Source organism: Schistocerca piceifrons, chromosome 11 (assembly GCF_021461385.2).
Source record: "Schistocerca piceifrons isolate TAMUIC-IGC-003096 chromosome 11, iqSchPice1.1, whole genome shotgun sequence".
NCBI lineage: Eukaryota > Metazoa > Arthropoda > Insecta > Orthoptera > Acrididae > Schistocerca > Schistocerca piceifrons.
Window position 1 is genome coordinate 63675093 of NC_060148.1, and position 13292 is coordinate 63688384.

Sequence of the window (13292 nt, forward strand, 5' to 3'; positions counted from 1 at the left end):
ATGCTATGGGTCTATAGGACGATTGCATAACGACATTTGTTCGGCTTAAGAAACTATATAAATAAAAATTTTAATGTTTGTTCAAAATGGTGTGTCTACGAAAGTTCCTGACTAGCTGCTTTGAGATTCACAAAATGTTGCATTCTGAAGTGTTCCTAGGTACCCCTCCTGTGCATGTGCATGTGATTTTTGTTGCATCATTCCTTATTGCTTTTATAAAAAATTGCATATTACCTGCATAAAAAACAGGTATATAAAAACAGTTCCAATAAGCAGTTGATCAAAACCTTCTGTGTGACTAGTAACATTTACAGTTCCTATATAAGTACACCTCATACCTACCCCACATGACCACAATCCAGTCCATACAGTGACTCAACAGCTTCCAGTGGTCGCACACAAAGGTTAGCCTCACCTTCACATTTCCTCCTTGCTATGTTCAGCAGTGGCCCAGAACATGTGCTACACTACAGTATACTCCTGTCTACAAAGCACAGAACAATATGTACTGGTTAACACACTGTACTGCATCCTGGAGGAGCAGGCACCAAATCTTTGGCCTGGTACCTTGCCTGAAGTTGTCTGTGATGCTACCAAAGACCAGGGTGTCATTGGCACCAATAGCAGGTGACCTTCTGTACTCCTGATTCAATCACTGATACATCTCTAACACACAATACTGATGACAAGATGTTAAGATTGAACTATCCTTTACTACACTGTATCAGATACGTGTGCTCAGTCCATGTCGCTTCCCTTTATTTCTCAGATATTTTTAAATGCGTATGCTGTATGAAACTGGCTACTCATCCAACTGTTAACATTCTCTTTGAGATATTGCCTGCACTGTGCAGACTTTTTTTGTCTTCAGAGTAAACTCTGAAATCTGTCTCTTTTGTTCAGAGTAATTTTATATGAAAATTAATGTTTGAAAAAGAAAACCATTCTTTTAAAAAATTCTGTTACTGAAAAATAACATTCAAATACTTCTACATTATCTGGTTTGTTTAGAAGTATATTTTGAAAATGCTATTGATAATTTGTACAGAATCCTTTTTGTAGTTTCTGACCATCATCAGTTTGACAAATTTTCCTTCACATTTGCTGCATGTGCATGAAATCCTTAATATCATTTCTACAGTATGTTGATAACCCAAATTCCGAGTTTTATGTTTTTAATGGTTGCCTGCTAACAGTGCTAATTTTTCAATGTGTGTCAAGTTTGTTTATTGGATGATATTTAAATCATCTGTGATAATATTTTTACCCACTGCCTTAGTTCCATCCTGTTACTATTGCTAGTTTTCTGCAATACTACCATCTCTGAATTACCTCCCCTGCTAAGTTCAAAACCTGTCAAACTCCTGTTTGTGTGTGCCTCTTACAGGCCAGTTTTACTATAGCAGCTACAAATGATTTTTAAGACTTTCTGATAAGTGTATGTTTAAAGGTCTGAGACAACCTGATAAGTGCTATTCTAACCTCTGTGTGACTATTGCTGTGGAATCGTATTTGAAGTGATCACTAGTATTATGTCAACCCAGAAACATTGTTGGCCCTTGCATTTGCCTTTACTTGGTGCTTCATTTTCAACAGTTTGTTGTACTGCATGCTTGTTATGCCTACAGAGAATGTGGTAAGAATAGTATAGGAACTGATTAGCTCTCTGGTAAGTCTTCATATTAACTGACAGGCTATTCTTGTATGCAGTATGAGTTCTGGTCCTCATGTAAATACTCACTTGTGGAATCTCTGTGTGTACAGCATTCCGTCTCGCTGCCGGCAGTTAGTCCCACACCAACTTCAACTGCCCATCTGTCAGAGCTGCACTGCTCATGGCTGCCTGCTGCCATCCAACTTGTGTCAGAGAGTAAGTTCCGTCATTTATGGAGGTGTTAATCAAGTTGTATGGTCAGAAGCTGTGTGGTATGTCGCGTTTTTTTTGATAAAAGAGGTTATGGTTCTAAGGAAGGGTTCTCCATTTACAGGTTTTGACATTAGGGGGCACATGGATCACCTTTGAGTTCCAAACACTAATATCAGAGATTCTCCCACAGGATATGTGGAAGTAGCAACTTTGAGAGAATAGTCTGTGGAGGACTGTGGCTTGTCTTACTACAAAGGGTTTATATGAAACAGTCTGGTATTACTGTTTGGAAATAAAGGGTGAAAAGATCAGCTTCCAACAAAAATTGGTCATATGACCAGGTGGCATAATGGTAAAGCAGAAAATCTTGCCAGTCTTGTGAGCATGATAGAGTACAGATGTCTACAGTATGCTCAGGGAATTCTGCTTTACATCTGTAGCTTACGCATTGACTTTGAAGCTGTTTTGTATCACAGAAGGAACATTTCTAGATTTGTAATTTATCTCTGGAAAGAGGATTCTCTGATAGTTTTCTTCATTTGGTGTGTGCGCTTATAGCGAAAAATGTCGTCTTGATCTTTTGTGCAGGAGCTTCTGTGGAGAGGAGCGAGACAAGTTGCTACTCTGGGCAGCTCAGAAGGGGGCAGTGGAGGAGCTGCGGGCATTGCTGATGGCAGGTGCTGATGTGGGGGTGAGGGACCACTTTGGGTGGACTGCTCTGCACCGGGCAGCAGCCAGAGGGCACGTGGAGGTGGTGAGATGGTTGCTGCGAGCTGGGGCAGACGTGGGGGCTGTGGAGTACTTCGAGCAGCTTACGCCTCTCCACTTGGCGGCAATATGGGGCCACGAGTATGTGGTGTGGCTGCTGCTGGTGGCATCAGACCCTCCCCTTGACTGTAACTACCCAGATGTCGTAGATACCTGTGGGAGGACTCCACTGCACTGGGCAGCAGTTGCAGGCAATGCCACAGTTGTGTCCATGCTGCTCGAGGCAGGAGCGGACAAGGCAGCCAGAAATAACGCTGGAACAACAGCTCTGGATTTCGCCATACAGGAAAATAACCATCAGGTGGTTGACTTGCTACAATCAAGTTTGCAGTTTTCGTAGTGTATGTGGTGTAAAACAAATTTCCACAATATCACTTCTCCATAGTTTCAAAATAAATGATAAAAAAAATCATCCTTCAAATTGTTCCTTTGCACCTGTGATTACATAGTGCATGTCTCATTTAGTAATGTCTCAGCAACAGTATCAAGAGGAGACATCAGTAAACTCATGTAAGTAACTTATCTTTCGAAGACAGAACCCTAAATGCTTTTCTGTAGCAGTGAACCAGTTCACACAGGAAAATTTAATTTTTCTTGTCATATAAACTGTTCATACAATTTAAGGCAATGCTTCCAAATTATGTCTTACACAACTCCTGATAGTCTGAGAGGAGAAGACTCGATGATTTTAAAGTCACAAATGGCAAAGCACCAGTGATTGCCAAAGATGTCACCCAGCGGCACCCCATAAGCTCTGTGAAACAGTCCTCTACATCATTTCATTATTCAAATGTACTTAGTAGGGACATGTATGGTGCTATGTTAAACTTGTGTAAACTGCACTGCAGCCAGGTCCTGCCACAGAAGTTGCTTGGTTAGAATGTACTGTCAGCTCTTATCTTAGGCAGCATTTGCTTCTTTGTCTGCAGTACAGATGATGCCATATATGTTTATTGACATTGTGATAATGAGTGATGAACACATCAGTATGTTGCACATGTGTCAGTTACGGCATATCTATCTAGATTTCTGCTGTGGTATAGCTATCATCAGTGCATTTAGTAACGAGGCATGTAGACCCAGAAAGCATGTGTGCGCATATCTTGTTAAAAGAACTTTAACATGCCCATAGCTAAATTTAGGTTACAGTGTGACATTACTAGGAATATTCATGCCATATCTACCAATATTCACACCACACTGCATGATACACCTGTCATCCGCAATCCTATTATCATTTTACACTTAATTAAAGAGAATCGAAGAACTGCATCAACATTCCCATCCTGCACAGCTGTAATGGTGCAGTTAAAAAATATAAATACATCTGTCAGCTAACACAGACCTTCACTCTCACAGTATAGCATGCTACAGCACATTATCATGCTTTCAAGATTCCCCCTACCTTCAGCACATTTTGCTCAGTCCAGCGTCACGTCAACAGAGAAACTGCAGCCTGGCACGTAGCAACTCCAGATGGACAGGTGCCACTGCTGATAATGCCATGACTACCCCCACTAGGCAGTCTGCCCAACTACAGGCCAGACAAACTGGAAAATTGATGGGCGAGTCTTAAAAATTTCTACAATCGGGCCACAAAACTAGATGTCACACCACATGCAAATATTCCACCACTCAGAAAAACAACCAATGGACATTGTAATACTGTATGAGGCTACTATGCAGATAGAAGGAACTTACCTATTTCGTAAAGTAGGGGAGGAAAAAATACAGCATCAATTTTCAGTGATACAACATGAATGTAACATAACACTGTGCAAAACTTGCAATATTTTGTTGAATTTTGGGATAGTCAAGCATTCTATAATGTTATATGTGCCAGAGTTCCATTTTCTTAACTGTAAAACAGTTAAAGTGGGCATATTCAGCAACAGCCACAGACAGAAGATAGCACATGCAAATAATAAAATTTCTAAGCTTGTAAATTGTCATGTATACTTTTGTTGATAAACTGTCAAAAAAATTGAAGCTGCATTTGAGGCAGGAGATATTAACTAAGAGAACAAATATTTCACAAAGCTGCACATAAAATTGATAAATCAGTCAGTGTTGTGCGGGTGAGGTGGTACTAACAAGGGAAAGTTCCCATTGTACCCTCAGATTTAGTGGTAAGAGGGCCCAGTTGACAGCTCATTAAAAACTGAGCACAAATTAAGCATGAAAACAGGAAGGTGTATTGGATTATTAAAAGAAGCAAAATAGAAATGGAGTATGGTTCAAGCACAAATGCAACATAGAACAATGTGGAAAAGCCACAGGGTTGTCGTTAATGGGTCACAGTGCTGGACTACAAAGTGGGTGAGTCATGTTCAAAGTTTTTTCATTCCCTTTTTTTTCTTTTTTTTTTTTTTTTTTTTTTTTTTTTCTTCCAACTATTCACAGTAATGAACTTTGTGCCTGTGTTGTGTTGTAACGTCCATTTCTACAGTGAGGTGTAATGAAGGGATGTATACTGAAAGTTGATTCTGCACAACTACTGTATTAACCAAATGGAAGTGGCTCTCGAATAGGAACTGCAAAGTTTTATAACAAGGTGACAAGTCAATCACATCCTCCAAAGGAAAACACTTCTAAGTCATACAAGGCTTTAGTGACAGTAGGTGTATCATAGGATACAAATCTTACTTCTGCACCTAATTTGCACACCTGGTGAATGAGTGAGATTGCCTGATTTAGGTGTTCATTTGAATGCAAATGTGATCACTCTCAAGGAAATGATGAAAACATAATAGTTTATGACATAAGCTGCAACAAGTGAACACAATAGTTTCACAAACACACAGTTTCTGTGCACTTTGTCAAAACAAGTTTTTAACATTTAAGTTGCATTTTATTTTTGGAAGTTGTGACTTTTGAGTTCCATTGTTGTAACATGGTTCATATGCTTTGCCTGTTGTTTTCACTTCTGTTAGATGTCTGTGGTATCTTGCCTGCTCTCACTATTGATCTCATGAACTTGCAATGGAATGTATCCTTACCACATGACCCATATTCTATATAACCAATGTAAAGTATGACAACTGCTAAGACTACAGAAGAGGCCAAACATTTCAATGACTGGACAGACTGTTAACAATGTTGTCAAAAAATGAATGGAAAGTCTTGAGCCCATCTCATCTGCTTGGCAGTCCAACATGACCACTTAACCCCAACACTGTAGGTCTTAAACTTCCCTAGATGTTGCACTTGTTCACCTGGGATCATTCACTGTTTCCATTTTGAGTTTTTCACCATTCAATGTGCCATCTTCCTGTTTTCATGGTTGATCTATCATCACTTTTGATGAGCACTGGGCCACCTTACCACTTAATTTGAGGGAGATGCAATAGGGAGTTTACCTTGCAAGAATCATGAAAGTACAGGTAGAATTCCCTACTTTTGGACCATAAATCAAATAAATAATTGTAATTGACAATAGGTGTCAAACAAGTGACTTACTGTTACGATAAGTAATCAAAATGATATCTACATCGATGAAAATTAGTTTCTCTGATTTTCATTGAACGTTAACATGCAATAACTTTTCTGAATGTTTATAATACATAAGCTATTCCATATTGCTGAAACTAACCACAGCTGTAGACAATGAAGTTTTCATACTGTTCCGGTAATGCCTTCATGTATAGTCTGTTCAAAATTACTTTAGGGTTGATAATGTGGATGTGCTAACAGCCTTGCTGCAGTGGTAATACCGGTTCCCGTCAGATCATCGAAGGTAAGTGCTGTTGGGCTGGGCTAGCACTTGGATGGGTGACCATCCGGTGTGCTGAGCACTGTTCGCAAGCTAAGTGAACTGGGCCCTTGTGAGGCAAACTGAGTAGCTACTTGATTGAGAAGTAGCGGCTCCGGTCTCTGAAACTGACATACGGCCGGGAGAGCAGTGTGCTGACTGCATGCCCCTCCAGGTCCGCATCCAGGGACGCCTATGGGCTGAGGATGACACTGCGGCTGGTCGGTACCATTGGGCCTTCATGGCCTGTTCGGGAGTAGTTCGGTTTAGTTTCAGTGTGGATGTGGTAGGGGGAAGCCCACATAGCAGGCCTGGACCACTTTCTGCCAATGCCACACTGTCTGCAGCTGCAGTTGATCTAGAGTGTTGCCAAACATTTATTCCACACAACATAACACTGAGTGTAGTGACTTTTATTTGAAGTCGGCTTGCTGTCCCATGTTTATCGTTCTGCCCTGTTTCTACAGTTGGAGTTATTTTATTTGTCTCGGCCAACCATTATTTGTCGCAACCAGCCATTATTTGTCAGGAAATCTTTTAACTGATGTTTGTATTATCGTCCTATATCTCACCATTTGTTTAAAGTTTTTTGAAAGGTATCACATACTTACAGAATCATTATATTTTGAAAATTAGAAGATTCAGAGGTAGAAAAAGTTTGTAACTGCGATAAATCAGAATTTATTATGAAATGTACAAAACTAGAACTAGTTCATTGAATGTATACAACATTTCCATTGAGCAAAATTTGTCTTTTTAAGATACTGCTTGAAACAGTCAAGTAGATACAATCCTCCATTACATTCTTCACACCACCATCTGGTCTCCCTTCTCACTTGTCGGTACTGCGTGTGCCCTTCACACAGCAAACAATGCAGTATCTTGATGCATACTTCTTGCTTGTTGATTCGATGTGAGTGGGGAAATGCCTTGCTGTTAGTCATGAAGCTTTCAACGAAGATGAAAAGCAGGGTTCAGCAGCAAACAGGCTATTTGTTTTCCCAGGTTCACCATAAAAGTAAACAAGCTGGATTGTTTTGAGAGACAGGCTGAAGTTTCTTGTACAGAATGTAAGAATGGACGACGCACATCATACAGACACTCCTGGAAATGGAAAAAAGAACACATTGACACCGGTGTGTCAGACCCACCATACTTGCTCCGGACACTGCGAGAGGGCTGTACAAGCAATGATCACACGCACGGCACAGCGGACACACCAGGAACCGCGGTGTTGGCCGTTGAATGGCGCTAGCTGCGCAGCATTTGTGCACCGCCGCCGTCAGTGTCAGCCAGTCTGCCGTGGCATACGGAGCTCCATCGCAGTCTTTAACACTGGTAGCATGCCGCGACAGCGTGGACGTGAACCGTATGTGCAGTTGACGGACTTTGAGCGAGGGCGTATAGTGGGCATGCGGGAGGCCGGGTGGACGTACCGCCGAATTGCTCAACACGTGGGGCGTGAGGTCTCCACAGTACATCGATGTTGTCGCCAGTGGTCGGCGGAAGGTGCACGTGCCCGTCGACCTGGGACCGGACCGCAGCGACGCACGGATGCACGCCAAGACCGTAGGATCCTACGCAGTGCCGTAGGGGACCGCACGGCCACTTCCCAGCAAATTAGGGACACTGTTGCTCCTGGGGTATCGGGGAGGACCATCCGCAACCGTCTCCATGAAGCTGGGCTACGGTCCCGCACACCGTTAGGCCGTCTTCCGCTCACGCCCCAACATCGCGCAGCACGCCTCCAGTGGTGTCGCGACAGGCGTGAATGGAGGGACGAATGGAGACGTGTCGTCTTCAGCGATGAGAGTCGCTTCTGCCTTGGTGCCAATGATGGTCGTATGCGTGTTTGGCGCCGTGCAGGTGAGCGCCACAATCAGGACTGCATACGACAGAGGCACACAGGTCCAACACCCGGCATCATGGTGTGGGGAGCGATCTCCTACACTGGCCGTACACCACTGGTGATCGTCAAGGGGACACTGAATAGTGCACGGTACATCCAAACCGTCATCGAATCCATCGTTCTACCATTCCTAGACCGGCAAGGGAACTTGCTGTTCCAACAGGACAATGCACGTCCGCATGTATCCCGTGCCACCCAACGTACTCTAGTAGGTGTAAGTCAACTACCCTGGCCAGCAAGATCTCCGGATCTGTTCTCCATTGAGCATGTTTGGGACTGGATGAAGCGTCGTCTCACGCGGTCTGCAAGTCCAGCACGAACACTGGTCCAACTGAGGCGCCAGGTGGAAATGGCATGGCAAGCCGTTCCACAGGACTACATCCAGCATCTCTACGATCGTCTCCATGGGAGAATAGCAGCCTGCATTGCTGCGAAAGGTGGATATACACTGTACTAGTGCCGACATTGTGCATGCTCTGTTGCCTGTGTCTATGTGCCTGTGGTTCTGTCAGTGTGATCATGTGATGTATCTGACCCCAGGAATGTGTCAATAAAGTTTCCCCTTCCTGGGACAATGAATTCACGGTGTTCTTATTTCAATTTCCAGGAGTGTACATGGAAAAAAATACCTTTTTCCACCATTTCATTGTTTGTCGTTGAAAATAATAGGTCACTAGCTGATCTCCCATGATCAACACCAGTTATATTTCTATTGTAATCAAGTATCAGGCTTCAATTTTTCTATCATTCCAGCCTTGAATTTTGTCTTTCTAACACTACTTGTCATTCTATGTTTAGTAGAAAGGGCAAACACACCCCTAGTATCTTTCCAGTGAATTTTTTCTCTTGAATACTATTTCATCTCTTTTTAGCTTATTCTGTTTGAATTCCTGTGGTTGGCCTCTTCTGTTTCTCATTACTGTGCCAACAGCAGATGTGCCCTCATCAAACAATCTTTAAAATAATTTTACAGGAGTATAAAACCGGCCCATGTACGGTGTATGACACTTATGTAGATACTGTATTTACTCGAATCTAAGCCGCACTTTTTTTCCGGTTTTTGTAATCCAGAAAACCGCCTGCGGCTTAGAATCGAGCGCAAAGTAAACGTAAATTCTGAAAAAAGTTGGTGGGGTGGCGCCACAACTTACTTCTGCCGTCGAATTTATGTAGCGCTACACAGGCATGCTTTGTAGGCACAAAGATAAATACTGGCGCCAAAACCTCTGCGTTAGTAAATAAATTTTTTAAAAAAGGTGGAAGACGAGCTATTTTCTCCGCCCTGAGTTTCGACCACTGCATTTTCATACATTATCCAACGAAGTAAATACAAATTTCGTATTGTTCATCTTCGAATGTAGCAGCATTTCAATGTACTACGAAAATCCGACTGGCAAGACTGTTTGGGATGTATGTCAATATGGTCTACTCTACGTTCTGAATTTTTTCCTATCTGTGAGAAGAGGTGGTTACTAATAGGAACTATCACATGCAGTATTCTCGTCACCATAACAATAATACGCATATAAACATTTTGCCATGTATTGTTTCATGTTTGCTGCTATCTCATTTAAATCCCGTCTGCCGAATAAACTACGAAACTAGAGTGAGACAACAGCAAACGCGGAAGAATAGACATCATGTCATGTTTATATTCGTATTATTCTTATGCCTAATAGTGATAGTCAGAAACGAAGCACGGCAATTGACTAGATTTTTAAATCTAAGATGACTCTAATTTCTGTGTAGAATGTAATGTACTAAAGAGGCGCCTGCAAAGATTTTCGAACGGAGAAAAATTTTCGCTAAACTCTCGTTCAGAACATCTTCTATCATACGCAGTCTATTATTTGGTTCTTGTTGATCATTATCAAAGAAAGCAGCAGTGTAAGTAACAACAAATAGGAGTTTCTTGTCATTATTTCGCTAATGAGATGATTCCTCTTTTTTTTAATTGTAAGCGGCGTTAGCGCGCACAAAAGCAAGCCATGCCGCGAGTGGCGACAGGCTGTAAACACGCACTGTCAGAATGCGACAAACAATGCATGACACAGTACAGTAATGCATTTTCAGCTTAGAGTGACGTAAGCACCTATAACAAAGAAAACTGCGCTTATCAGATCAAAGAAAAAAAAGCAGTCAATTAAACCAGACGAAGCACGTGGAAAAGGAAGGGTATCCGTATAAATACAGACGGAGCGCCTGACGCATAGCAATGGCTACTTGGTAAAGCTTAACTGCTAAGCTTAAGACTCGAACCAAACTACTGTAGCTGTGTCGTCATTCGTTCGACCTAAATTGTCTCATATTACAATGGACCAACTTTTTTCGATTTGGAGATGCGGTCTATAATTTTTCTCTCCCTTGAATTTCGAGTCTCATTTTTCAGGTGCGGCTTAGATTCGAGTAAATACGGTAACTGTTGCACAAATGTAGCACCACTGAATCTGCACTGTTGTCTTTCTCATCTGCACCAGTGCATACTTCACAGTTCAAAACATATCCTGTTGCTGAATCACTTACAATGAGACATTTTATAGCATACCTGCTCAGTTCATTCTTGATATATGCTCGAAATCGAATTCTCCCTATGAATGGACATAAACCTTCATCAACTGTGAGATTTTCGCCAGGATGAAACCCGTTCTTGCTTTCCAGTTCAAAGTTAGCAAAAAAAGGTTGGATTTTGTGTATAGGATCATGGTTTGATTGACCCCCTTCCTATGTAATTATCATTGTTATTCAAGTGAAGCGCAAAGTGAATTGACCGAAATCTGCCTCTTCATGAGTTTTGCAGGTAAAGAAGAATCTAGTATCAGCACATTGCTCCAATAGTCCATAACATTGGGTTTCTGTACAAGGCACATGTGAATAATTTTGGATAAAAACTGATACATCTCATGCAGTGTCACAGCAGCCCAAATGGGCCTGGAAGTTATCGTATGTTGCCTCCGCAATTTGGAAATTGTTGCAGCAGTGTAGCAGTTCGTTTTTGTCTTTGTTTTTTTATGACATTAGCGTCAATAAAGACGCTCCGACAACCAAATTCAGTGCTTTTTGCGTTAAAACGTGCCAAGACATTACTTGCACCTTAAAACAGCAGTAATTGATGTTGAACATCGTCATTTACGCAGTCAACAACATTGCTTTGGGACTACTTCTGTTGTATTCTGCCTCTGCTTCATTGAATGTTGTAATACATCTGATAGCCCATTTTCATTTTTGGAACACACATTGTTACCATCAAAATAAATGAATCAGTGAAACTGCCGAGAATATAATTGTGATCCCTAAACGCATAGTTATAAGTACCATCTATTTCAGAACAACTAATTGTAGTTCCAAACCCATCATTGTCAACATCAGATCCAGATTCTTCGAGCGGCCTCAGAATTTACTCTTCAGACTGTCCCCTATTGTACAACAAACATTTGCGACAAAGAGAACTACAGAAGCACACTGCAAGAACAAATACATGGGGTTTGGTTTGGTGCCTTTTTGGAGTCCTTCAAGCTAGACACGTTTCGTTCTTTGTAGTTTTTTTGTTTGACGCTTATTTCGTGAGAGATTTGGCCCAGTCACGATCAATGGACCACCCTGTATACTAATAACGTAAGATTAGTATATGGACTGAGGTGCATTGGGAAGGGTCAGACAGCTGGGAAAATGTTGTGCAGCATCATGAATTTACCAGGCTGTCCTACAGAGTATGAACACTACAAACACTACACAAATGTCGTTGGTGATTGTGTAAATGAAGTGGCTACAGATTACATGATATTTGCAACAAAAGAAGCAGTGGAAGCAAATGATGGTTGCACTGATATCAGTATTGCCTTTGATGGTTCCTGGCAGAGACGAGGACACAAATCTAAGAATGGAGTTGAAAAGGCAACAAGTGCTGACACAGGAAAAGTCCTGGACCTTGAGATTTTGACGAAATATTGTCAAGGATGGACATGTGCTGGCGTGGATAGAGAAAGAGTAGAAGCCCATAAGCTGAACTGTTGAAAAAATTATGAGAGAACAAGTGGAGGGATGGAACTGTCTGCTGTAGTAAATATTTTTCAGCGATCTGAGGAAGAAAGGGGGTGTTTCTAGAATGAAATTTTCACTCTACAGCGGAGTGTGCGCCGATATGAAACTTCCTAGCAGATTAAAACTGTGTGTCGGTGCACTTCATTGCTTCTTGTTTCTTCTTCTTCCTACCTGTATGCTCCTGAAGGCTGGCCCATGCATCTGATGCGTGACAGGTGACTGGGTAATGCATAATTCCCAGCTCTGGGTCGACAGGTAGGGTTCCTGTGTACCCACTGGTACAGCTCAGGCCCAGGGATGGGTGATTGCTGAGCTGTGACCTTACCATATTGCCAATTGGTCCCTCTGTTAGAAGTCTGGGAGGTGTCACCTGAGGTGTGAACAATCACTTAATGGGGGTGAGGCCCCCACTCTGAGGGGGCTCCCAGGTGGAAGGAGCGCACCATCAGAGACACTGGCAATCATTTAGGATTTTCTCACAACGAGTCCGTCACCATCCCGGAGTATGTCTACTAAATGTAAACTGAGTGAGGCTAAAGATTCCAAGAATCTCCAAGCTGCAGGTCAGTTCATCATGTATCACGCACTGAATACAGTCAGCCCTTCGGTACAGTTAGTCTGTTTATTATTTAGAGAGGTGTTGATGCAATTACAGGCACTGGGAAATAGTGCTCTCATTTAAGAAATGGAACTTCGATTTTAGAGACCAATTGCGATTTTCAAGCCCAACAACTGCTTATGGCTTTGCTCCTCCATAGCTATCCTGTTCATCTCAAGGTCCATCAAATGCTGAGTTCTTCACATACTGTTATTTACATTACGCTACTTGATGGACTGACAGGGGTAAATCCAAACTTTCCTCCCTGATCGGGGCATCACTCCAGTCCATAGGGTGATGAAAAAGGTCGATGTATCCTTAGTGCCCCCTGCGCTACACACACACACACACACACACACAC

The 13292-nt window shown here is 42.1% G+C and overlaps 1 protein-coding gene across 1 annotated transcript; it reads left to right on the forward strand.

Annotated features, from left to right (window-relative positions):
* The first annotated feature begins 457 nt into the window (after positions 1 to 457).
* LOC124719694 (ankyrin repeat domain-containing protein 65-like) lies at positions 458 to 2975 on the forward strand. Its single transcript, XM_047244902.1, has 2 exons — positions 458 to 627; positions 2456 to 2975. The coding sequence occupies exons 1-2, from the start codon at positions 458 to 460 to the stop codon at positions 2973 to 2975; spliced, it is 690 nt and encodes a 229-aa protein (XP_047100858.1).
* Positions 2976 to 13292: the final 10317 nt, after the last annotated feature.